Source organism: Diadema antillarum, unplaced genomic scaffold (assembly GCF_040938485.1).
Source record: "Diadema antillarum isolate AM-2024a unplaced genomic scaffold, OU_Dant_1.0 seq00000696_RagTag, whole genome shotgun sequence".
Classification (NCBI taxonomy): domain Eukaryota; kingdom Metazoa; phylum Echinodermata; class Echinoidea; order Diadematoida; family Diadematidae; genus Diadema; species Diadema antillarum.
In genome coordinates, this window is record NW_027271601.1 from 728884 (window position 1) to 756450 (window position 27567).

At 39.5% G+C, this 27567-nt stretch overlaps 1 protein-coding gene across 1 annotated transcript; it reads left to right on the forward strand.

Annotated features, from left to right (window-relative positions):
• Positions 1-120: 120 nt before the first annotated feature.
• Positions 121-27386, forward strand: LOC139737563 (cytochrome P450 3A24-like). Its single transcript, XM_071648246.1, has 13 exons — positions 121-367; positions 9913-10006; positions 10266-10318; positions 13058-13154; positions 15277-15393; positions 16698-16786; positions 17082-17230; positions 19176-19306; positions 22067-22246; positions 24011-24231; positions 25690-25827; positions 26479-26641; positions 27312-27386. The coding sequence occupies exons 1-13, from the start codon at positions 297-299 to the stop codon at positions 27384-27386; spliced, it is 1578 nt and encodes a 525-aa protein (XP_071504347.1). The 5' UTR covers positions 121-296.
• Positions 27387-27567: the final 181 nt, after the last annotated feature.

A 27567-nucleotide genomic window follows, 5' to 3' on the forward strand; every position in this document is an offset into this window, starting at 1 on the left:
ATCATCAGCCCGCAGACTCGACACCGCCGCAGGTGAAAGAGGCAGGGACATAGTAAATACAGGTGGTGAAGACTTCCGCCGCGATCAACGGATCCCTTGCGAAATGACAGTTACAGCCAGTATACAGCTACAGTAGTAGTGCTTGTGTAGTAGTATCGTAATTACTTGCTCAGTTTTGTGGTGCGAAAGTCTACAGCCAGGGACAGGTTGCAGCAGCTGAAACAGTGTCAGTGTTCCTGTATTTTAATCTTCGAATAGGCCAGAGAGCTAGAGCTCATCAACTATCACAGTCAATCATGGCGTTTTCCCTGTTTGGATTCACGGTATCTTGGCCACTTGTTGGAGCCTTGGTCGGAATTATAGTGGGGTAAGTTCAAAATACAGGTAGAGTCTAACCCCGGGACGCTCCGTATACAGTTACACACTGTGGGAACACTGCGTGTTGGGGCTGGTCGCAGTTAGGTAGAGTCCTACAAACGGTATGGTTGGGTGTCCATAATACCGGACACCTAACGTTTTTCTATCAATAGAAACGTGAAAAATCTCACAATTGGCCTGAAATTTTACTCACGTGTGGAGAAAATACTCCGGATTCACAAGCGCGCACTGAAAATGCGATCTGAGGTACGCGCTCTTAGATGGCGGCTTCGAACGCGTGGGGTGTCATTTTTTCCGCACTCAGTTGCCCTGCTCATTTCCACCGACCACCCTGAGAATACGTATAAAGGGCACTTAAATGCGTTTTTTTCGACAGGCCGCTGTTTTTTTCTAGCCGTTATTTTTTTCCCAATAATATTTGAATATATTTTGAATCCTTCGATATTACTTTTGAAGGACCGTTTGATGAATTTGAATTGATTTTCATAAGGAAACTTTTCATCGTAATTAAAATAAACTAGATGAGTCGGTTTGTTTTTTCACATTCATTTCTCGTTTCTGCATCAACTCGTACGGTCGTAGCGGGCGACAAAATGTTTATGTCATGTGTATGTGTGTAACGTGTGTGCTCGATCGTACAAGCGGCGGTGACAATTTTGCGGTCAAAATCGTCAAATTTATTACGGAAGGATACTCTACATCTAACAACGAGTCAGCAAAGGTAGGCCTAGTTATAATATATGTAACGTTAGTTACACGATAAACCTTATTCGATTTTGCTAAATTTCGGTAATTTAGAGGGAATACTTAGTTGTTTTCGCCACATTTTACTCGGTAGCGTAGCCAAGTGAATAATCGAACACCGTTGCGCGTAGTCCCATGCAACGGCGTAGCCAGGATTTCATCTTAGGGGGGGCGGTTAGTCTGCGAGGGAGCGAAGCGACCGAGCCCGAGCGAGCGTAGCGAGCGAGGGGGGGGGGGGGGAGGGTGTGGGAGGGGGGTGTCCCCCCTCCCACGGTAAGAACTTTTTGCATTTTGATGTTGCAAATGGTGCAATTTGATGCATGTTTTTGGGCGTTTTATCGACGTGAAACAGTCCCACTTGTTTATGGTAGCACTTTATTTTGATGTAGATTATTATTGAACAATTTGCCTATAAAATGGAATAATTCAGATACACTTCTTGTATTGATTCTTTTCACTGAATATCATGAACGCGACTGAACCCGAGCGAGCCCGAGCGAGCGAGGGGGGAGGGGAGGGTGTGGGAGGGGGGTGTCCCCCCTCCCACGGTAAGAACTTTTTGCATTTTGATGTTGCAAATGGTGCAATTTGATGCATGTTTTTGCGCGTTTTATAGACGTGAAACAGTCCCACTTGTTTATGGTAGCAGTATATTTTAGTGTAGATTATTATTGAACAATTTGCCTATAAAATGGTATAATCTAAATACACTAGTCTTCTTGTATTGATTCTTTTCACTGAATATCGTGAACGCGACTGAACCCGAGCGAGCCCGAGCGAGCGAGGGGGGAGGGGAGGGTGTGGGAGGGGGGACTCCCCCCTCCCACAGTAAGAACTTTTTGCATTTTGATGTTGCAAATGGTGCAATTTGATGCATGTTTTTGCGCGTTTTATCGACGTGAAACAGTCCCACTTGTTCATGGTAGCACTTTATTTTGATGTAGATTATTATTGAACAATTTGCCTATAAAATGGTATAATTTAGATACACTTCTTGTATTAATTCTTTTCATTGAATATTATGAACACGACTGAACCCGAGCGAGCAGAGCGAGCGAGGGGGTAGGGGAGGGTGTGGGAGGGGGGTGTCCCCCCTCCGACGGTAAGAACTTTTTGCATTTTGATGTTGCAAATGGTGCAATTTGATGCATGTTTTTGCGCGTTTTATCGACGTGAAACAGTCCCACTTGTTTATGGTAGCACTTTATGTTGATGTAGATTATTATTGAACAATTTGCCTATAAAATGGAATAATTCAGATACACTTCTTGTATTGATTCTTTTCACTGAATATCATGAACGCGACTGAACCCGAGCGAGCCCGAGCGAGCGAGGGGGGAGGGAAGGGTGTGGGAGGGGGGTGTCCCCCCTCCCACGGTAAGAACTTTTTGCATTTTGATGTTGCAAATGGTGCAATTTGATGCATGTTTTTGCGCGTTTTATAGACGTGAAACAGTCCCACTTGTTTATGGTAGCAGTTTATTTTGATGTAGATTATTATTGAACAATTTGCCTATAAAATGGTATAATCTAAATACACTAGTCTTCTTGTATTGATTCTTTTCACTGAATATCATGAACGCGACTGAACCCGAGCGAGCCCGAGCGAGCGAGGGGGGAGGTGTGGGAGGGGGGACTCCCCCCTCCCACAGTAAGACCTTTTTGCATTTTGATGTTGCAAATGGTGCAATTTGATGCATGTTTTTGCGCGTTTTATCGACGTGAAACAGTCCCACTTGTTCATGGTAGCACTTTATTTTGATGTAGATTATTATTGAACAATTTGCCTATAAAATGGTATAATTTAGATACACTTCTTGTATTAATTCTTTTCATTGAATATTATGAACACGACTGAACCCGAGCGAGCAGAGCGAGCGAGGGGGTATAGGGGAGGGTGTGGGAGGGGGGTGTCCCCCCTCCCACGGTAAGAACTTTTTGCATTTTGATGTTGCAAATGGTGCAATTTGATGCATGTTTTTGCGCGTTTTATCGACGTGAAACAGTCCCACTTGTTTATGGTAGCACTTTATTTTGATGTAGATTATTTAAATTGAACAATTTGCCTATAAAATGGAATAATTCAGATACACTTCTTGTATTGATTCTTTTCACTGAATATCATGAACGCGACTGAACCCGAGCGAGCCCGAGCGAGCGAGGGGGGAGGGGAGGGTGTGGGAGGGGGGTGTCCCCCCTCCCACGGTAAGAACTTTTTGCATTTTGATGTTGCAAATGGTGCAATTTGATGCATGTTTTTGCGCGTTTTATCGACGTGAAACAGTCCCACTTGTTTATGGTAGCAGTTTATTTTGATGTAGATTATTATTGAACAATTTGCCTATAAAATGGTATAATCTAAATACACTAGTCTTCTTGTATTGATTCTTTTCACTGAATATCATGAACGCGACTGAACCCGAGCGAGCCCGAGCGAGCGAGGGGGGAGGGGAGGGTGTGGGAGGGGGGACTCCCCCCCTCCCACAGTAAGAACTTTTTGCATTTTGATGTTGCAAATGGTGCAATTTGATGCATGTTTTTGCGCGTTTTATCGACGTGAAACAGTCCCACTTGTTCATGGTAGCACTTTATTTTGATGTAGATTATTATTGAACAATTTGCCTATAAAATGGTATAATTTAGATACACTTCTTGTATTAATTCTTTTCATTGAATATTATGAACACGACTGAACCCGAGCGAGCAGAGCGAGCGAGGGGGTAGGGGAGGGTGTGGGAGGGGGGTGTCCCCCCCTCCCACAGTAAGAACTTTTTGCATTTTGATGTTGCAAATGGTGCAATTTGATGCATGTTTTTGCGCGTTTTATCGACGTGAAACAGTCCCACTTGTTTATGGTAGCACTTTATTTTGATGTAGATTATTATTGAACAATTTGCCTATAAAATGGTAAAATTTAGATACATTTCTTGTATTAATTCTTTTCATTGAATATTATGAACGCGACTGAACCCGGGCGAGCGGAGCGAGCGAGGGGGTAGGGGAGGGTGTGGGAGGGTGTGGGAGGGTGTGGGAGGGGGGTGTCCCCCCTCCCACAGTAAGAACTTTTTGCATTTTGATGTTGCAAATGGCGCAATTTGATGCATGTTTTTGCGCGTTTTATCGACGTGAAACAGTCCCACTTGTTTAAGGTAGCAGTATATTTTAGTGTAGATTATTATTGAACAATTTACCTATAAAATGGTATAATTTAGATACACTTCTTGTATTAATTCTTTTCACTGAATATCATGAACGTGACTGAACCCGAGCGAGCGGAGCGAGCGAGGGGGGAGGGGAGGGTGTGGGAGGGGGGGGGGGTGTCCCCCCTCCCACGGTAAGAACTTTTTGCATTTTGATGTTGCAAATGGTGCAATTTGATGCATGTTTTTGCGCGTTTTATAGACGTGAAGCATTCCCACTTGTTTAAGGTAGCAGTATATTTTAGTGTAGATTATTATTGAACAATTTGCCTATAAAATGGTATAATTTAGATACACTTCTTGTATTAATTCTTTTCACTGAATATCATGAACGCGACTGAACCCGAGCGAGCGGAGCGAGCGAGGGGGGAGGGGAGGGTGGGGGAGGGGGGGGGGTGTCCCCCCTCCCACGGTAAGAACTTTTTGCATTTTTATGTTGCAAATGGCGCAGTTTGATGCATGTTTTTGCGCGTTTTATCGACGTGAAACAGTCCCACTTGTTTAAGGTAGCAGTATATTTTAGTGTAGATTATTATTAAACAATTTACCTATAAAATGGTATAATTTAGATACACTTCTTGTATTAATTCTTTTCACTGAATATCATGAACGCGACTGAACCCGAGCGAGCGGAGCGAGCGAGGGGGAGGGGAGGGTGTGGGAGGGGGGTGTCCCCCCCTCCCACGGTAAGAACTTTTTGCATTTTGATGTTGCAAATGGTGCAATTTGATGCATGTTTTTGCGCGTTTCATAGACGTGAAGCATTCCCACTTGTTTAAGGTAGCAGTATATTTTAGTGTAGATTATTATTGAACAATTTGCCTATAAAATGGTAAAATTTAGATACACCTCTTGTATTAATTCTTTTCACTGAATATCATGAACGTGACTGAACCCGAGCGAGCGGAGCGAGCGAGGGGGGAGGGGAGGGTGTGGGAGGGGGGTGTCCACCCTCCCACGGTAAGAACTTTTTGCATTTTGATGTTGCAAATGGTGCAATTTTATGCATGTTTTTGCGTGTTTTAACGAGTTGAAACAGTCCCACTTGTTTAAGGTTGCAGTATATTTTAGTGTAGATTATTATTGAACAATTTGCCTATAAAATGGTATAATCTAAATACACTAGTCTTCTTGTATTAATTCTTACACTGAATATCATGAACGCTGTCTGTTCAGCAATCAAACAGAAAAAAGCATGCACACGAGGGTGTAGATAGGGGCATATCCCCTCCCACACGAAGGTGATTTTGCGTTTTCAGACCTGAAATTCAGCGATCTGGTGCAAATTTTTGGTGCAATACTTTTTCATCGAAGTGTTAAATTCACGGAATTTAGCTCTTATTCTGAATGTGCACCATCTGTGCGTATGTATAAAGTCTAGTAAGGTAGAGCTTAGGGGAAGGGGGATTCCCCCTCCCGCTCGGGGAGCTTTTGCGTTTTTAGAATTGAAATAAAGCGATCTGGGTATAGCCACAGTCTACTTCTTAGCATGGCGGGGGGGGGGGGGGGGGGGGGGGGGGGGGGGGGGGGCGAGCAGGGAGAAGGCGTGGGCGAGTGTTATCTCCACCCTCCCTTCCGATGGAGCTTTTATCTTTTTAAGGTTGAAATTGAGATATCTCGTATACGCATATTTGATGGAATCAACATTTGGGAAATCACCAAAAAAAAAAAAAAAAAACTGATGGGGGGGGGGGTTGAGGGAGGAAAGGGTCGATTAAAAGGGGAAATGAGGGAACCTTCAGTTTTCGGAATATAAGTGATAAGTCTTGTGCACTCAGAATTATTCAGAATTTTTTTTGTAAATCTAAAAAGTGTACTTAGCTAGGGAAAGAGGCACAGAGGGGGAGGGTTTGGGAGGGGGATACCCCCTCCCAAGCACGAGAGATTTTGCATATTTTGAATTGAAATTCAACGATCTGGTGCACACTTTGAGTGAAATATTCAAAAAAAATATCTTATTTGATGAAAGGTTGCAAAGGAGACCCGCTTCATGTGCATGCATACAGTATACACGCATTTTTTTTTTCCGCCTCCCAAATCCCCGGTCCAAATCTTAGGGGGGGCGACCGCCCCCATCGCCCCCCCCTGGCTACGCCAGTGGTCCCATGCGTACATTTTCTTTCTGTACGCGCAATGCCATTATAATGCGCGGCCGGTCGTTATGGACCCGGTCGGTAGGTTGGACACCTACCATACAAACTACAGATTAGCATGTCTTTCACAGTGACCTCGGTCGAAAACAAGAGGTCACTCCAAGAAACTAATCAAAACGAGAAGCCGCGCCTGGACATTAGGAAGAACTTCTAGGTTAATACTATATAGCCAGAGAGTTAATTGTCAACGGCTGGAATAAAAACAATAAGCTACCACAAATCGCCATGAAGACGCCCCCACACTCCTAATGTTAAGTTTCAAAAGACAACTAGATACCGTACGGAATTTGTCAACAGCACTGACAAATTACAAAGAATTTTTAAAATTTAAAGGTCACAGGCAGGGGTCAATGAACTTTCAGAGCCCAATGTTAAGTTTTTAGGGCACGTTTTGATTATGGGCCATAACTTTTGACCCGTATTGGGCCGTAAGTCTATTTGTGACCAAACTTGGATGGTATGTTTGTTGTTGTTTTAGGTTTAATGGCAATCAGTCATAATTTTGACTATTTTTGCCAGACTATATAATATATTCATTTCCCTATAGCGTTAGATTAATTATCAATATTTCTTAACAAATTCAAATTCTATCATAATATCCATATTTGTTTTATTTCCAACCATATTTTTATTTTAATTATAAAAATTGTATTGTTTTCCTCGCTCAGTCAAAACGGCCCCTTTGCCACCCTTGGTTCTGTCTTACCAACCCGGTAGATGTACCTTGGGGAGTTGATGGTCACCACAAGGTCAAAGGTCACATGCAGGGGTCAATGAACTTTTCGGGCCCAATGACAATGTTAAGTTTTTAGGGCGTGTTTCAATTATGGCAATATGGGTCATAACTTTTCATCCATAAGTCCGTTTGTGACTAAACTTGGGTGGTAGATGTCCCTTGGGGAGTTGATGGTCACTACAAGGTCAAAGGTCACAGGCAGGGGTTAATGAACTTTAAGGGCCCAATGTTAAGTTTTAAGGGCGTGTTTCGATTATGGACCATAACTTTTGATCCATAAGTTTTTGTGACCAAACTTGGATGGTAGATAGGTACCTTGGGGAGTTAATGGTCACCAGAAGGTCAAAGGTCACAGACCGGGGTCAATGAACTTTTGGGCCCAATGTTAAGTTTTTAGGGCGCGTTTTAATTATGGGTCATAACTTTTGATCCGTAAGTCTACTTGTGATTAAACTTGGATGGTAGATGTACCTTGGGGAGTTCAATTTCATTTTTCAATTTCAATTTTATTTTCGTATTTCTCGATGGAAAATACATGGTATATAACAAAATATAATAATACAGAATGTCCAGCTTGGATATATACATGAAGAAATAGGAATACAAAAATAATACATAATGGTCGATGTGTCATTTTCAATCAAAGTAAAGGATACAAGGAGAAATACGATGGAACCTACTAAAAAGTAAAGCTTGTTGAGTGTAAGACCCCGTTTACAGCCCGGCCTCAATTGCGCGGCCGAGCCCCGCAATTTTGTCCGTTTACACTGCTGGGCTCGGCCGCGCTTTTGATTCAAACCTTTCAATATTTTGTCTTAGTGGCGCTCTGCTTAAGTAAACAAACGCAATTTGGTATTGTCTGGTTTTCAGACCCTTTGCCAACTGAATTCCAAGCCGACAAAGTCGCCGTACGGGCAAAGGCCTTTGCCCAAGGAAAAAATCCTTTGCAGGACAAAACCACCTTAAACTATACTAGTTTTCGACGTTGAGGGGGTTATCCTGAATAGCGAAAGATACAAGCAGAGGGTTTGGAAGCCAGACTAAAATTGGCCGCGCATTTGTTAAGTTTTGTTAGGTTAAATGTTAAGTTTTTAGGGTGCGTTTTAATTATGGGTCATAACTTTTGATCTGTAAGTCTATTTGTGATTAAACTTGGATGGCAGATGTACCTTGGGGAGTTGATGGTCACCACAAGTCAAAGGTCACAGGCAGGGGTCAATGAACTTTTAGGGCCCAATATACTGTGCATTTAATTATGACTCCTAACTTTTGATCCATAGGTCTATTTGTGAACAAAATGAATAAAAGGTGTTTGTGGGTGAGACACATTACGGCACTTGCCTTGTTTTAATTTGAGCAAGACCCTACCTACAACTAATGTTAGAATCTGTACATGGTTAAATGACAATCAAGTGCTCCAAGCACCAAGATTAGATTTATTAAGCAAATAATCAACGTTGGTGAAGGTGATGGGACAAACTATCACTTCCGAGGCGATCTGGATGTAGCTATCTTTCCGAAGCGCAGCTGAGGAAAGATAGCGTACACATTCAGATCGCCGAGGAAGTGATAGTTTGTCTCATTGCCTGAAACTAAAAGTTGATTATTTGCTTTATATTCCACATCTAGGGTTCTAGAAATTCCCATTTTATTCCACATCTGAAACCGTTTTAGCTGTCTTTAGGTATCCTTAGGGCTTAGGCTACGTGTGTGCGCGTAGATGACAAAACGATGAATTTGCTGTGCGCATCGCGCGGCATCGAAGTGAAAGTGCGTTGCACTGTGTACTATCAAGTGACCTAGGTCACATGATAGGCCACAGTGCAACGCACTTTTATTTCGCGCGTACTCATCTTGCGTCAGGACTGTGTGGACTGTGTGGAGATCAGCGAAACAAAAGGGACTATCAACATAGAGTGTAACGAACTTTTTTTCTCAGGTGATGTGATGGGCAAAACTACGCTTCATCACGTGATCAGCTCTGAACCAATCCTATTGCAACATTATAAGTATGTGGAATATAAACCCAACTATAATATCTAACAAACTATCTTTAGACGTTTGTTAGACTACAGGTATCTATTATTGCTAAAGTAAAAACTTAAAACAATGTACTTGTAAACCCTCCAGAAGCATAATCCAGAAGCCCTCGGAACCGAGGGGTTGGATGCTGCAGCCCCTCTCCCGGAGCCCTCTTAACACTGAAAGAAAAGTTCTGCTGCCCCTGTAAACTCTTTCAAAAGGTCAATGGGGATCCATATCCTTGATAGTGTTATTACCTCTGAAGTTTATCTACTAGATATCCTGAGTAGAATGTGGTTTCTGTTGACCGGTTGGCTGTAATGGTCACCACTACCAGATCAAGTAGACATTTTGTAATTATTTCACAAAATATGATTTTAACATGTAGGCCTATATGTACTTTAGAGAGTAATCAGTGAAAATAAGTTGATTGCTACACATCAACTGATTGATATTATACATTGTACAATCGTACCAGAAGTGCACAAGTAAATACCAAAAGTGTGACCCTACTTGACCTCTGCATACACTGCATTTGCTCTTTTAGTGTATCTGTGTGGTCAGTAGGGCCTATACTGACCTGACCTCTTGCAACAAAGTGTTAAACATTTATAATTATGGAATAGTTCTTAGGGAGAATTGCCTTCTTTCTTTGTATTTTCTGTTTTTTCTTTTCTAGACGAGAGATATGGAGGTTGACATACTTCAAGAGAAAGGGACTACCCTCTCCAACGCCTCTTCCTTTTCTAGGAAATTTCATGAGCTTTGCAGAGGTAAGCTACAGTATTATTTTTGAAGGGATATCAGTAAGGGTTGTATGACACATTGCATTTATTTAGAATCTTGAATTCTCCCGTTATTGAATCAATCAAATTAAGAACTCCCATATTTGATACATTATTTTTCATGCTTGACTGAATACCTTTTCTACCTTTGTATTGTTTTGACTTGATTGTGTGATATTTGTGTTGTTTTCTAGTACAATGAAGCCTATTCTCAGTGATGATTTCCTACCGTTTTCTTGTCTTCCAGGGCATTCATGTTGCCATGCTGAGATATACGAAGACACATGGCAAGGTTTTTGGGTGAGTGCCTTAGAGATACAAAAAATCGAATAAATAACTGTATGTAGCCTGTCTGCAAAATAAAGTTAAAGACTGCAAAGCTGTGTCTTAATTTGTTCCCTTCAAAGGAATTCTGTGCAGATAAGACTTATCTATACATCTGGTATGGATTTATACAGGTTAGTAGGATTCTAGTACAACAGTACTAAAGTCAGTGTAAGCCAACTTACACACTGCATTATGGGATGAAGTAACTTCTGCAAACTTGATTATGTAATTGTACACACATGACATTTAGAAGAAGACTCTACACTGCACCGTTGACACTGCTATTGGTCTAACCGTAGTCTAACCGTAGTCCAACCATAAGAAGCTGGGCAAACATTACAAGTTGACTGTGAGTGTGCACAGATTTGCAAACTCATTGCAATCCTATGACAGTTTCTTCATTCAGCCCTGGTTATTATTTGTACATAGGATCAAAATGTGCTGAAACCTTAAAGGGGATGACCAGTAACTAATCAGTGGGAGTCAATGGGAATGGTGGGGGATGATTGTTCCAATTCTTGTGGGATTCAAGAGAGTACATTATTATCTATTGCATGAAAATTATTTGCCTCAGAACGGTCTCATATTCAAGTAATGTGCAGTTTAACCCTAAAAGGACGGGGGGGGGGGCTTTTTGGCCCCCCTCGCCATTTTTCATGATAAATCTGTAATGCAAAAATCTTGTGCCACGACATTTTATGATTTTTTTCTTTTAAGTCTTACGCTACTTTTGAGACCAAATTTGCCACGCCCGGGTATGTGGTTCTGAAGTTACGCGATATTTTGTAGACTGTTCATGTCAGACCCGAAATTGCTCAAAAACGTGATTTCATGTACAGATCCAATGCAAATTCCATTTCTGACCAAAATTCATAAATGTGATCATTATTTTTACTTTTACTGATCAAAATCGATAAATTTCATGTTGTTTATGATCGAATAAGTCTCGTCAATGATTTGCCATCGAAAAAAACAAGAAGAAACAAAAAGTTTTAAAAAATGAAATACAGTAAACCTCGGATAAGTCGACGTCGAGTGAGTCGAAAATCACTTAACTCGAAGCAAAATAAAAAGTCCCGATTTTTCCCTATGTATTTTCTCTAAGAAATATTTGGATAAGCCGAAGTACGAGAGTCGAATTTCGGCTGTGTCGAAGTAAAACATTCAGTCCCTTTTGTACAAAATATACGTAGTTTACATCACTTGAGCCGAAGAAGATTTGTCTGGCATTCTCATTACATTTAGAAGAGAACAAAAAAATCGGCATGTCGCAGAACCCCGTCCCTGGCCTGCTGCAGGTAAGCATGCACACTCACCGTACCGCTCTGCACGCATGTCGAATACATACACATGTATACTAGTACATGTTTACACACAGCACATCGATCCATATACCCGGTACTTTATCCATACACACAGCACATCCATACTTTATCCATGTCAAGCCAGAACTCCTTGGTCAACCAATCGCTGCTTTAATATGTTAGTGACAGGCCAAGTGGGCGGAGCTTGTTTGTGCGTGCCTGGCTGGCTGTATAGTTTTGTTCAATGGAGGTGGGATGGGCCTGGGAGAGTGTTTGTCTCAGGGTAGGGTGACAGAGATGTTGCACCATAGACATAGCACATCGGCACATTGCCACATTACAGCGCAGACATTCTCAGAACTACGTTTAACTACTAGTATTGATACAAATTCCATGTTCAATTTAGAACAAAAAAAAAACATTATCTTCAAGAACAGACAAATTTGAATGCAAACACACATACGCACGCACGCACACACACACACACACACACACACACACATATGCATGCAAATGTACTATAATACATGTACATAACTGTGAGTCGAAAAAAAATCGACTCTCGCGAGAGTCGAATTTCACTTAAGTCGACGCATTTTCGTCAGTCCCGAGAGCTTCGACTCATGCGAGGTTTACTGTACACACAGCTGTAAGGAATGTTAAAAGCAACAAAATACATAAGAAAATATTTGATACTGCCATTTTTTTCGATGTACATTTAATAAGAATCCTGCAAAGAGTACAATGTACCTAGACCAAAAATAAGCAGTTTTGGACCTTTAATTACAGATTGACAGCCAATTTCTTAAATGTCATGCATTAATTAGCATAATAAAAGTAAATTTGAAATAATTACCTATTCAGTTTTGGAGATTACCTCGTGGATGACGCGCGTGCCAATTTTCTTTGCAATTACCCCCCCCCCCCCCCCCCCCCCCCCCCCCCCAGTCTTTTTAGGGTTAATGCCCCATCACTGCACAGGCATGGTAACCTGGAAACATTATACTGCACATTACTTGAATATGAGACCATTTGAAGCAAATAATTTCCACACAACAATAATAGTTGTACGTAATGTACTCTTAAATGAATCCCACAAGGATTGGAACAATCATCCTTCAACATTTCCACTGATTCCCACTGATCAGTTACTAGCCATCCCCTGGATACATACCCCATTACTCTTGTTTCAGACTAATTTTGTCTGGTGCAATATTGTAAGGGACAGATAGGAGGGATAATTTACCCAAGGATGTAATATGTGACTGTGGGTAATGATAGGAGGTATGACCACATTTAAACAAAACGAAAAAAAAAAGAAAAAAAAAAGTGAATGTAATAAAGTTATCAGACATGGCTTCACTTTGTAGTCATACTGTATGCATTTTATTTTTTGTTCTTCATATAGAATCTACATGTTCAGCCAACCTGTTTATGTTGTCTCTGACCCAGACATCATTCAAGACATGGCTGTGAAAAGCTTCAGCAGCTTCACCAATCACCAGGTGAGAGTATGAGATTTTACACGAGGTTTTGTTTTATTTTGGTCATTTAATTTGCAGATTGCAATTTTGCCCTTTTTCTTTCTTCTGCCGCTAACCTACTGAGAGAATAATTAGCATAAATGATTATAGGGAGATGTATTGGGCTTTTTTTTTTCATAATTGTAAATTACCATCTTATCAGATGATATTTCAATCAAGGACCTGTTAAAATGAGATACTCAAAAAACACATACATGTAATTTATGTCTTTGTGTGAGCTAGCAACTCAAGACAACACTACTCAAAAACTTGCTCGAACCCTTGTAGAATAGACAGGACAGATCCGGCAATTCCCTAAAGGGGAAGTGCCTTTACAGAATTGAAGGGGTGCATGCCCCTATTTTTTGTCCCCGCCGAACGAGTTCGAGCAGGGGACTATGAAACGGGCTCCGTACGTGTGTGCGTCCGTGTGTCCGTCCATCCGTCCGTCCGTCCGTGTGTGTGTCCGTGTGTGATCAAAATCTTCAATTTGCTACTTCTCTGTCATTTATGAGCCGATTTTGATTCTGTTTGCTTTATATGATAGCACTACATGGGAGCTTGTCCCCGCCGAACGAGTTCGAGCAGGGGACTATGAAACGGGCTCCGTACATGTGTGTGTCCGTCCGTCCGTCCGTCCGTCCGTGCGTCCGTGTGTGCGTCCGTGTGTGATCAAAATCTTCAATTTGCTACTTCTCTGTCATTTATGAGCCAATTTTGATTCTGTTTGCTTTATATGATAGCACTACCTGGGAGCTTTGAAACTTCTACACAGAATTTCAGTTGTGACCTTTGACCTTGACCTTTGACCTATATTTTACATTTTGCTACAAAATGCTACTCCTTCGCCATTTCTAACCCGATTTCGATTCTGTTTGTTTTATGTGATGGCACTAGGTGAGGGCTTCAAAACTTCTACACAGAATTTTGACCTTTGATTTCTTTGACCTTTGACCTTGATTTTTTACCTATATTGTACATTTTGCTACAAAATGCTACTCCGCCATTTCTAACCCGATTTCGATTCTGTTTGCTTTATGTGATGGCACTAGGTGAGGGCTTCAAAACTTGTGCACAGAATTTTGACCTTTGACCTTGATTTTTGACCTATATTGTACATTGGCTACAATATGCTACTCCTTTGCCATTTCTAACCCGATTTCGATTCCGTTTGCTTTATGTGATGGCACTAGGTGACAGCTTCAAAACTTCTACACAGAATTTTGACCTTTGACCTTTGACCTTCATTTTTGACCTATATTGTACTTTGGTTACAAAATGCTACTCCTTCGCCATTTCTAACCCGATTTCGATTCCGTTTGCTTTATGTGATGGCACTAGGTGAGGGCTTCAAAACTTCTACACAGAATTTTGACCTTTGACTTCTTTGACCTTTGACCTTGATTTTTACCTATATTGTACATTGGCTACAAAGTGCTACTCCTTTGCCATTTCTAACCCGATTTTGATTCTCTTTGCTTTATGTGATGGCACTAGGTGAGGGCTTCAAAACTTCTTCACAGAATTTTGACCTTTGACTTCTTTGACCTTTGACCTTGATTGTTGACCTGTATTGCACATTTTGCTACAAAATGCTACTTCCGGCGGGGACATATATTACGCACCACGTAATTTCTACTTTTCCTTGTTTTATATTTCTTTTGTTTAACAAAAAAATAAGAGGGGCGCATGCCTGGTGCATCCCCCCCCCCCCCCCCCCCCCCCCCCCCCCCGGATCCGCCACTGATAGAATGCATTATTCCGAATGCTATGTACAAAATTATACTGGTCTAATGGAAATGTGGATAAATCAATGATTTTCCAGAGTTCTATTTCACATCTTTTAAATTTTTACTTTCTAATATCAGTGCATTGGCAGAAAAAAAGAAGAAATGCATTCTTTTCACTACATTGCACAAAGTGCAAAGCTCTTACACCGTTTGAGGACATGCCGATTTTGCACAAACGCACATTTCTCATAGACACCTGCCTGAGGTTATAAACTGTAAAGCTGGTGAGAAAGTAATAGGACGTATGACTGTGCATCTGACTTGCCATATAAGGGCATTAGTTAATAGTGTGTCTTTTCTCTCATGACTACCAGGATTTTGTCCTCAAGAATAAACCATTTGACAAGGGTCTGACAGTCTTGCAAGACCAGCATTGGAAAGATGTGAGGAACGTCATCACTCCAACTTTCAGTGCAGCCAAAATGAAGAAGGTAAAATATGCAATCAAGTGAAAGTGAGTTGCCCATAAGTCATAGCTATTGTGCCCAGCTCACTGTTGTTAAGTTTTGCTATTTTATAATTTCCCCATATCTATGCAATGCCTGAAGATATTTTCTTGAAACTTAGTGTATACATGTACTACCCAATTAAGATTCTCTGGTGAAAGTTTGGGGTCATGAGGTCAAAAGGTCAAAGGTCAAAAGGTCAAGTAAAATGTTAAAATTTCACTTTTTTCTCTGTATCTTGGAAATTGTTCAAGGTATCTTCATGGAACATAGTGTATATGCATCTACTGACTGGCAGTGGTTATCTAGGGAATTTAGGGTTCATGGGGTCAAAGGTCAGGGGTCAAAGGTCAAGGGCAATACTTCAAAATCTTACTATTTTCCTTATATTTATGCAATGCCAGCAGGATATTTTTTTTTTTTTTAAACTTGATGTATGCATGTCTAACCCAATAGAGATTCTCTGGGATTTTTTTTTTTGCCAAGAAGGTCAAAGGTCAAAAGGTCAAAGATCAAGTGAAAGTGCTGAACTTACTTTTTTCTCCATATCTCGGAAGTGGCTCAAGTTATGCATAAACTTATGAAATGGTCAAAGTCAAGTTAAAGTTCTTAAATCCCCAAGTACATGCTCTCCTATTCATCCAATTAAACATAGGTCAAGGAAGGTAAACATTCAATACATTTGTGACAAACATGTCATTTTAATATTTTGCCAATTTTGTGAAAATGTAATCACACATTGTCCACACGTACTATAGACCTATTAGGAGAATCATGCATTATGGCGGAGGCATACCAGTCACCATAGCGACATTTCTAGTTGTTAATACTTTGTGATATCTGCTGTTATAATTGGCTGTGATATTGGCAAATTACTCCATGAAGCCTTTATACTGCTATCCCAATTGAAAAAGGGGGAAAGGAAGAAAATGTAGTTGCTTTCTCTTTCCGAGTCTTTACATCCAGGTGAAAGTTGAGTGTTGTTTAAACGATAGGTTAGGGATGACGAAGTCTTTATACACGTATGCTGTCTTTGAGAATACACGTTTGAGTGCCAATCAGATCAATTCCAGGGTCTTTTACAGGGGATATACATCATTTGAATATCTTAGACAACAGTGTCTTTGTGTATTTGCATGTATAATTGTTGGTGTTTTTATTTTTGAGCTTCTATGATACAATGTCCCAGACTTTGGTAGATCTATTTTCTCTGTCAGTCATGTTTTTATCTTCTTATTCTTTAATCGGTCCGATAGTTGAATGAAGGAATGATCTTATTATCTCCACAGATGTCTGGTTTGATAAACGAGTGTTGTGACCAACTGGTGAGAAACATCAGAGTGAAACAGCAAAAAGACACTGAGATTAATGTCAACAGGTGTGTAGTCCCACATGTATTTCTTCTTGTATGTGCCTCTCTTGTTTCCTAACAGTTTACTTTACTGAAAGCCAAGACCAGCTGCCGAGAAGTGCTATGATCAGATGCTCAAAGTTTGCAGTTTTATGCCTTATTTTAAGTTTACAAGTGAACAAATAGAAATCAAGAGTATCAATCACAGTGCAAAGTAGATAATTAAAAATTCAAAAGTATGCTTTGTAGTTTCGAGAATTGAAATGAATAAGAAAGACAATGATAACAAATCAGTGTTAAATGTCCCGAATTCCACTTCTAGTATTTTTGAGTCCTTCACCATGGATGGTATTGCTCGGTGTGCATTTGGTCTGGAGGTGGATTCCCAGAATAACCCTGATGATCCGTTTGTCACCAATGCCAAAGAAATCGTGGGAGGAAGTCTCATCAATCCCAAACTTATACTGGCTGGTAAGACACTTCTTCTCTTAATGCTGGTAAAAAATAATAACACAAGGGCATACATTTTATTTTTTTTTTTCTTTCGTGAGTAGTAGTATTACTTAATTGATGAAACAATAGGCCTTTGCAGTTTAAAAAGAGGTTCATGTAGAGGTTCATAATTACATATTAAAGGGATCGCATAGTTTTGGTTGAGACCTAACTTCAGTTTCTAACATTTTTAGGTGAGATAAGGAGAAACCTGAAATGAAATGTGAGAGAGCATGTAATACCAAGAGGAATTCAACGTTTATTTGATAAAAAATTGGTTTTGAAATGGCTGAGATATCCAAAACAGAACGATTCTAATTAAAGGTGGGACCCACCTTTTATTACAATCGCTTTGTTTTACTTTGTTTTTAGATGTATCAGCCATTCCAAAACCAATTTTCATCATATTAACTTTTAAGTTCTCATAGAATGGTATGCTCAATACTATTTCACAAGTGATTTCTTGGTATCGCACAAAATTTAAAAGCCCAATCCTCGTCTCCACCAATACTATACCATCCCTTTATTTTCTGCGAGAGATTTACGCTTGATTTTTTTTTTTCATGAGAGAACATCAATATGGCATGAAAAACTGGTATAAAGATTCAACTACAGGCGGGTTTAATGGCATAATGCATTTGCATGTAACTTTTATCATGTTATGCACATGATAGCATTTTATTCAGCCACATAATGGGGCATCGAAGTGAACTAGACAGACTGGGTGACCTTGTAAGTAACAAGTTTCCCTGTGTTGATGAATGCACTGCTTTGGGATAGTGGGAATGTCCAAAGATGAGTTTGATGTCTATGTTGTCTCAAAATTGTCACAAAATATGAATGAGGTTTGGGCAGTAAGGCTAATACCTTGTTCCTTTTGTACAACAGTAAAATTCATTTTGTGTCATTTCAGGATCCTCCATTCAACATGCTAAACTTTCAAATGAAACATTAAAAATCACTGATTAAAATTGTGTGGTACATCATCCTCATCTGGTTGTGTTAATTTGACTTTTGCTTTGGGTTTGTCTGTTGTTGTTTTTCCAGCCATCTAAGAGTCAGAGTAGATAGAAAAATCTGTCTGTTTGGAGTGAATGTTATAACAGTTTTGGACTTTGATGGTTCTCCTCCAAGGCAGATGAAAGCTTCTCATAGGCACTGCTGTGGGAGAATGCTTAACCACTGTCCCTATGGACATTTGGGTGAGGTACTAACCTCACCTGCTTTGATAATAGGGAGCTTTAGATTTGAGACGCGCGGACGTTCAAAGGGAAAAAAACATGGTCTGAGCGTGCGCAGTAGCGCACGTCAAGCTACTGCGCATGCTCAGACCATGTTTTTTTCCCTTTGAACGTCCGCGCGTCTAAAATCTAAAGCTCCCTAATGTCTAATTCACAGTTCTACTGTAGATCAACAAATTTAAACTTTAAATAAAATAAACATCTCATATTAAGATGCACTCACCAGCTCTTTGAAGTATGAAAAATATGGATGGAATTTTCATGGAAAAGACACCGATACCAGCTCATCGATACACTAGTGACACATGGCTAACACATGGTGATAACCAAAGGGTATAGAAGTGCATGCACTGCGTGCACTTCTTTGTGTACGCTCTTTAGTGATTAATACTAATTACCAGCGAATTGGTTTTCATGCTCCAGCATCCATCACACAACATCGGGAATAAAAGCCTTCAGTCTGTGTAGGAGGAGATTCTATGAAACCAGATGTAGTCTCCACAGAACATATCCTCGATGATGAATACAGGCTGATCTTTTGAGCTATGTTTAGAGTGTCTAATCACACAAGATGAGACCTGAAATCAAGATCACAGAAATGCATTTGTAATGGGGTTTCTTCACACCACATTATAAATTCTCTCCAAAACTTCACTACTTCTCTGTGTTCTGGTTGTATATAGGTATCTTGCCACCCGTTGCCCATGTCATGAATTATTTTGACGTTGGAATGTTTCCACCGGGGGTGACTCAGTTCTTCACCGATGTGGTAGGGAAAGCCATGAAACTGAGGGAGACAAGCCAAGGCAACGAGGTTTGTTGAAATTCGTCACATTGCATTTTAATTCTTCTTGGCAAAATTTGTGGTCATATTTGATATCTCTTTCCTTGAATGAATGCCAGAAGCTTTAGATTTGGGGCTTTGCTGACTGTCTTTCCATTCACCCCAGATCTTATTAAACATGATCAGTAAAATTGTCAAAAGAGTAATTCCGTGAAGTTTGGGCACAAAGTGTGACATTTTAGCATAACTCAATACTAATTATGCTATACATATACTGTATTGTTTATAGGCTTTACATTTGTATTGAGACCATACATTTTCCTGGAAATGTTGTGCCATTCAGACTCAATTTTGATGAAGTTATTAAAACGATATGTAACGGTGTCCTGTAGCATCATGACGTGTCCATGTAGCATCGTGATGGTTAAAATCTGGTCCTAAAAGACAAATTAATGCAATTAGCTTGACCAAAATTTTATGCAATATGCATATTTACAAGAAAATTACACAATGTGTCACTATGCTACGCGGTGTCCACCAAATGTCACAAAAAAGGACACCGCATAGCATCGTGATACATTTTGTAATTTTCTTTTGAAATTAAAATTGTGTACAGGAAATTTGAGATATTTAGCTATCTCATTCATATATTGTAAATATGCATATTGCATCAAATTTTGGTCAAGCTAATTGCCATAATTTGTCTCTTAGGACCAAATTTTAAAATATCACGATGCTACATGGACACGTCACGATTCTACAGGACACTGTTACATATTGTTTAATAACTTCATCAAAATTGAGTCTGAATGGCACAAAATTTCCAGGTAAATGTGTGGCCTCAATGCAAATGTAAAGCCTACAAACAATAAATGTATAGCATAATTAGTATTGAGTTATGCTGAAATGTATTTTTTAATTATCACGATGCTACATGGACACTGCCCCAACTTCATGGAACTACCCAAATGGATGTTCGTGATACTAATGCAAGGTATACTACAAGCAAAGGTGTCCATATGCCTGCAAGAACTGTTGATTTGGCTATAAAATGGACACATGTGCATAAGAAATGTGTGTTTTACCTGTGATATAATGCTGTAATAAGAAGAAGAATAAGCAAAGATGTAAAGTATTCGTTTTGAAGGTGCTCCCATGATATTGCAATCTCAGCACTATACCTGATCATGGCTGCTACGATATGTTTTATGATCAATTACAAATCAGTCCACAGGAGTATTCAATGATCTCCTGCTCAAGATTTGCATGCAGCTTGTCAGGAAATACTACTGCAAGGGCACAATCGATCAACACTTCAAAATTCTATCTAGCCCTACCAACTTTCTAAAAAACGGAAGGGGCGCTTCTGGAGTGCAAGTTGTGTACTATGACCCCGTTTACAGTGCGGGGCTTGGCCGAGCCGCGGCCGAGCCCAGCCTCAATTGCGAGGCCGGGCCCCGCAATTTTGTCCGTTTACACTGCCGGGCTCGGCCGCGCTTTTGATTCAAACCTTTCAATATTTTGTCGTAGTGGCGCTCTGCTTGTAAACAAACGCAATTTGGTATTGTCTGGTTTTCAGACCCTTTGCCAAATGAATTCCGTGGTGAACAAGTTGCCGTTCGGGCAAAGACCTTTGCCGAATGGAAAAATCCTTTGCAGGACAAAACCACCTTTAACCCTAACTAGGCCGGGCTATTTAGGTAGTTGATAGAGCCGGGGGGGGGGCCTGGGAGGCCCCCCCTCCAGATCTCGGCTGTCGACCGCGCGATCGCGACGAAAATTGGCACACACATTGCCTATGATGTGATCTAAAATACCATGAAATTAATTTTTCAAAAAATCATCATTTATGCTAAATTATGCTAATTTATGCATGATGATGCATAAAATCAGACTAATTGGTATAAAATCATAAAATAAAGCTCAAAACAGGCACATTTTTTTGTGTAAATATTCTTTTTAGTGTCCTTAGCAAATGTAATTTAAAAAAATTGTGATATCAAAAAAAATTCTTAAGTATTTTATTGTTTTTTTGAATTTCTTATTTATTTCTTTGTTTTTTCGACTTTATGTTTTTCATTGTTTTTTCGATGAAATTTGTCCGCAACATCGCTCCGAACAAGAAAATATGTTATTCATTGATTTTAATCAATAAAACACCAAAATAATCATGCTTTTATGAAATTTGCCAGTAAGCACAGTTTGCATTGAAATTGTACACAAATTAACGTTTTGGAGCAATTTTTGGTCTGACATGCATGTACATATTTATGCGTAACTTCGGAACCGCGCGCCCGGGTGTCGCAAATTTGGTGTCAAAAGATGCGGGAGACTCGAAAGAAAAAAGTCATGAAACGTCGCGGCGATAGCTTTTTGCGATTGCGATACATCGTGCGGAACGTCGAGGGGGGGGGGCCTCGGAGGCCCCCCCCCCCGGCCTAGTTAGGGTTAAACTATACTAGTTTTCGATGTTGAGGGGGCTAATATCCTGAACAGCGAAGTAGTACAGGCAGAGGGTTTGGAAGCCAGACTAAAATTGGCCGCGCATTTGGCTCAGTTTGCGTTTACACTGAGAAAAGTTTTAAACATTAATTTACAAGCCATGACAACACTGCAATATATGAGACTCAACATGCCTAGATCAATGTCCTGTGAGATAAATGCACTGTTTTGGCTATACATGTCCTGAGTAGTTTTTACTGTCATGGTGTGTACAAACAGCTGAGACAGGTTTGTGTGTGTGTCTCTGTGTGTGTTTTCTCTTTTAATCTGCATTGATTTCATTTCCAGGAGAAAAAAGACTTCCTACAGCTGATGATGAATGCCCATAAGGAAAGTGAAAAAGTCCCTGAAGGAAAGGTGACAGAAGATGATGTACACAGTCACTTGGATGATCACCATGGTAACGGACTCCTTGACTCCAAGAAAACCAATCATGTCAAGTTGACTACTGAGGAGATTGTTGCCCAGGTAGGCTATTAATGTTTTCAGTGATAACAGAATTTTGTCCTGTGTGTCAACCTAGATACGAGGTGTGATAGATAGAGAAGGAACTATTTGTAATACTCGCCTTTGTGCGACACTGCCAAGAAGCTATGCGCTAAGATACAAGTTACACCCTGGTGCTTTGACAAAAGAGCACATCAGTAATCGGGACAAGCACTATGCTGTCTCAATGTGGTGACAATAGTGAATGTGTGTGCTTTGAATTTGAGGAGGGAATCAAAGTGTAATATTAAAATTACTCTTGATAGCAAAAAGTAGGAAAATATGCTCAAACATGAATTAGCAGACTACCTTTTTGAAAGGTCAAATATGCCAGGTAAAAAATAGAAAACTAATGTGCACAAATGTACATGTCATGGACAAATAGTGATGGTAAAAGAGGACCTGATTTTCATGTCATTTTGATTTGCAAGTTACAATCACAACAGAAGTGCATGTATGACATTTAATTCTTCCCTGAAATGTTCTGATCAAATTTTAGTCTTTCATTCGAAATTTTACATAGAAAACCAGCTTGTAATTTGATGAAATATGAACGTTTTTCTTCATCTCCAAATTTTGTTTTGGAGATAGAGTGGCAACTAGCATGATGTCAAAACAGAGGAATGTTAGACATCCCACTGTAATGCTTAAGAACTATCTAAAAACATGTGTGCATATGTTATGAACACATTCCGCTTCGTTTATAACACCTGCCTGGGATGACTAGCAAAGTTAATGCATATTTGGTGCTATTAAATTGGTCAAGCTGAAATACTGTATGCGCAGTATATTTCATTATCGTAGTATTTGCATTTAATAGGACTTATAACACAGATAAATCCTGAGAGGGAGACAATTTCAATTAGAACCAGGGTGACATGATATACAAATATTGACTCCTTTGAGGGAAATGGTTGAAACTGTTTGCCCTAAGGTGATTTCTCTCATTGAGAAATCACAGAGGGCAAATAGTTTTAACCATGACGTGAAAGAAAGCAGTCAATATTTGTTTTATACAGCATCCCACTTAATTTTAAGATTTTAAAATGTTTGTGTTAAAGTAGGGCATTAAAATGAAGTTGTCATGAAGTTGCTGGTCAGAGAGGACAGAATTACGTAAAGTATCATTTCACAGTGCCCAAGTATAGATACGCATCCTATTCACAATTAGCTACGTGTACATCTTGATCGCGCATCTTGGGGGGGGGGGGGGGAAGAACTAGCTGACTGCTGGACAGAACTGTATAGATGAAACTATTTACTACACCATTGACCAATGAGAATTGAGGTAAAACTGAGAAATATTCCCTTTCAGGAGAAAGTTATGGATGTCCCACGTTGGAGATGATATACCGGTATTGTGCATTTGCAGTGCTTGAAGCAGTATTCTTGCGAGATATTTATTTTATGAACATCAGTCAACTCACAAATTAAGATGAAATTTTAAATGAAAGTAAAACCTTGCAACCCCTCCATGTATTATACAGACAGTGTGTTTAAAGTGAAGTGTAGCACATTTCAATATTTTTGAAGATTTCTTGATTGATGTTATCATGAATTATGAGTAGCTTTTTGCTTTGTTAAAGTTACATTTGAATGTAGAGTTATAAATGCAATTTTGCTATGTATGTCATTGTTAATCACATGCACAACAGCCTATTTTAAGTGTATGATTTTTATATGTTATTTTTTTTACTCAAATGATATGATAATTATTATTGTTTATCTCCCTCTCTCTTATGTCAGGCGGTGTTTTTCTTCATTGCTGGATATGAGACCACAAATGTCACGCTGGGCTTCATAGCCTACTCTCTGGCCACCAACCCTGAAATCCAGGACAAACTCATCCAGGAAGTAGATGAGATGGCACCAGATAGGGACTCTGTGAACTACAGCTCCATTGCCAAGATGACCTACCTTGATGGAGTGGTTTGTGAGACACTGCGCCTGTACCCAGCAGCTTCTTTGTAAGCACTCAGTTCACATCTGTATTCAAAGAAAATGATAAAGACATTTGCAAAAAAATGCTTGTTCTTCAGTGAATTTGTGCACATCTGTAGTAATTCACCTGTACCATTTTTAGCTTGAATGAGTTTTGCAGTATGTGCAGTAAATCTCAATCCCATTATGGCTAAACTGCTTTTTGTGCAATTTCTGAGCAGAGGACTGTGCACATTTTGTGCACATAATATTTTGCGCATGTTTATGTTTTCAAAAAGGGGCAGAAAGGGTTCCAAATGGGTGATTCTCCTGTGTAAGAGGTGTTTTGGGTTGGAGGCTCTGAAAAGAAAGTGATTGTTATTCAGTTCCCTGTGTTCAGTGTAGCCTTGGGAGTGATACATGAAACTTATCAGTCACTGACAACTTTTTGAAAGTTACTGAAATCCTTCAAACTGATTGGCTGAGAGCAAATTTATCAATGAAAATCACTGAGAAAACACCTAATAAGATGCCCGCTGATTATTAAACTACAATCTGTAAGGATTGTGTCAGTTTTCTAACAAGTTTCAGTAGGACGCATGACCCTTCTACTGCAGGAATTATACAGTGTATTTGTTGGCTGTAAATAAGCTGTGAGAACGATTCATAAAATTTGTCTTCCAGCAAAAGGTACTCGAGTTTCAGATCACAATGAACTCATTCCCTCAGAAAGTGGTAGTGATCATATTCTAAGCAATGTATTAAAACCTTTTAAAGATTCGAGAATTTTCTGGCTTTAAATGGCCGCATGATGAGAATTGACAAAGCACTATGCATAAAGTCACACTACAACTTTACCATGAAATATTTATTTTTGTAAGACAACTTAGTTTGCCCATCAATATTCGAGAGGGAAGAACAAGATCTTCATTTCGAAGAAACCTAAAAAATCACTTGTTGAATGAAGTTTAGTGATGAAAAGAATATTCAGATGTGTAGTTTAATGTACTTTTATAGTACAGTTACTTTAAAAGAGTAGACCTTGCAATAAGCAGCTTAAGTATACATACTTGATGTAGCTATAATGGGAGAACCAGTCTCGACTAGCACTTGTGCTAACTTTTGGTTCCCCCTTTAACAACATTATCTTCTTTTTTTTTTCTTTTTTTTTTTCAGAACCTTTATCTATGCATATATGTCTACATTACATACTTATTCATTCTCTTTGCCTTTTCAGTGATAAATATATCACAACGAAACTAAATCTACCAGGTATTTTACCACATGCATTCTTATGTAAGATAGATATAAGTATGTAAAATATATGCTTGCATAGCTGTAAGAACCTTATGTAAGATAAATATAAGTATGTAAACTATGCTTGCATAGCTGTAAGAACCTTGTACAAAATCATTGTATTCTCATGAAAAAGCCTGTAAAATTTGGAAAAGTTGAGAAAGAAATCCAGAATTTCCTACTTGGAATGCTCCCCTGTCTGATTTTAGAACGGATCGGGAATGCAGTCAAGATTACACCAATAAGAGTCTCAGCGTCCCAAAAGGATGTCAAGTTTTCTTCTCCATCTTCTCTCTCCACCGTGACCCCGAGTACTGGCCAAACCCTGAGGTCTTCGATCCAGAGAGGTAAGGATCTCACAACTGTAACTGGCATTATTTTGCACTGAGTGGCTCAAAAATGATAAATTCACAGGGTTTTAGATTTGCTCTGCACAATAAATGTATGCTTGCTATCAATGCACAGTAAGGACAGAAATTGGTTATTGTTTATTCACTACCATGCATGAAAATTGATGTACTCTGTACCTTTGGCATAATAATCAACGCATGTAGTCCCCCTGAGAAGAGGTTAGAGAAAAAGAAGAAATGCCATTGATAGTGCTTCTGTATATTCTGTGCTTTGAAACAGTGATATTGATATTAATTTAACTAGCTCATCCTGAACATTACATGTTTATCTAATTGGTTTTGTCACAATCTCATATCTATTTTCTATGCAATGAAGAGTGTTGGTGGATGACAAAGCCAAGATATTGAATGCATGTGTCACTCAAAAAAAGAGAATGAACACTTGAACAAAGGGACTTGAAGCATTCCATCTAAAATGTAATGAAATGTCAACTACCGGAAGCTTGCATTAATGTCAGTGAAAACATCTACAACATAGCAGAAAGTGTGCTGGAAATCAAATTTGTCTATCATAATCCCTTTCACAGTCACTCACTAATATTAATGTGATCAGATAATGATAAATGCTTATTATTTTTAACCCGCAAGATTCAGTAAGAAGAACCGTGAGGGGCGTCACCCGTTTGCCTGGATGCCATTTGGTGCTGGTCCTCGCATCTGTGTTGGGATGAGGTTTGCTCTGATGGAAATCAAGATGGCAGTAGTGCGTGTGCTCCAGAAGTACCGCTTTGAAACCAGCCCAAACAGTCAGGTATTCCCTCTCACAATACCCCTAGGTTATGGGATTAATGTTTAGCTTCTAGGGAAAACCAGGACATGTGATTATATCGCTTTGTGTTCCAAACATCTGAGTTTGGGTGTGTGTCAAGGGTCCAAGTTGGAGCTCATAAAGAGATAGTGTCCTTTAGTGTAGTCATTGTGTCTTCAGGATACAGATGTTGAGAGGAGACAATACTGTACGAGTTAAAATTTTCGTGTACAGATATTTTTGCGAATTGCTACTTGGAGGACATTTTCATGTGTTGTTAATTTCACGGTTGCAAGGGTCTCACTGAACTTAGTTATTTGTGTGTTATTATTTACGCGGTTCAAAAGCGATTCGCGAAAATAAAACCACCATGAAAATTTCAGCTCGTACAGTAGGTCTTGGGAAATGCTGCGACCAGAAATCTGGACAGCATGTATACAAACCTTGCTAGTAGAAGTTTAAAGATTACTGTTGATATCTTAATCAATTTTATGATCTTCATCGCCATCCTGATTATCACCAACATTTTTATTGTGATAAATGTCATTTGTATTAAAGTTGATATAATCACAGCTCAGATTGTGCAAAATGTTTATCTTTTGTTAGAAACACTTATCAACATCTACTTTATTTTCCTTCTTTCTCTTTTGGATATATTCTGCCATTTCTTCAGGTACCAGTCAAACTTGGCAAAAGGAGTGTGAAGCCGGAGAGTGGTATCATCCTGTCTGTGGTAGAGAGAGAATAAATCCATCTAGTGTGGTTCACCAAAAGATTGCACACATTCATCAAAAGTGCCTATACAAAGCTCAAGTACCAACTTGTCTTAAAGGTGCATTCTCTCTAAGTGCCTCATTCATTGTCATCTAGATAATTGACTATCATATAAAAACAATATTCTATGAGTCCATTCTTTAGATTTTGTTCAA

Coding starts and splice junctions, on each gene's coding strand:
- LOC139737563 (XM_071648246.1), top strand. CDS start 297: ATGGCGTTTTCCCTGTTTGGATTCACGGTATCTTGGCCACTTGTTGGA. Junction 22,247..24,010: donor CTGAGGAGATTGTTGCCCAG/GTAGGCTATTAA, acceptor CTCTTATGTCAG/GCGGTGTTTTTCTTCATTGC. Junction 26,642..27,311: donor AAACCAGCCCAAACAGTCAG/GTATTCCCTCTC, acceptor CCATTTCTTCAG/GTACCAGTCAAACTTGGCAA.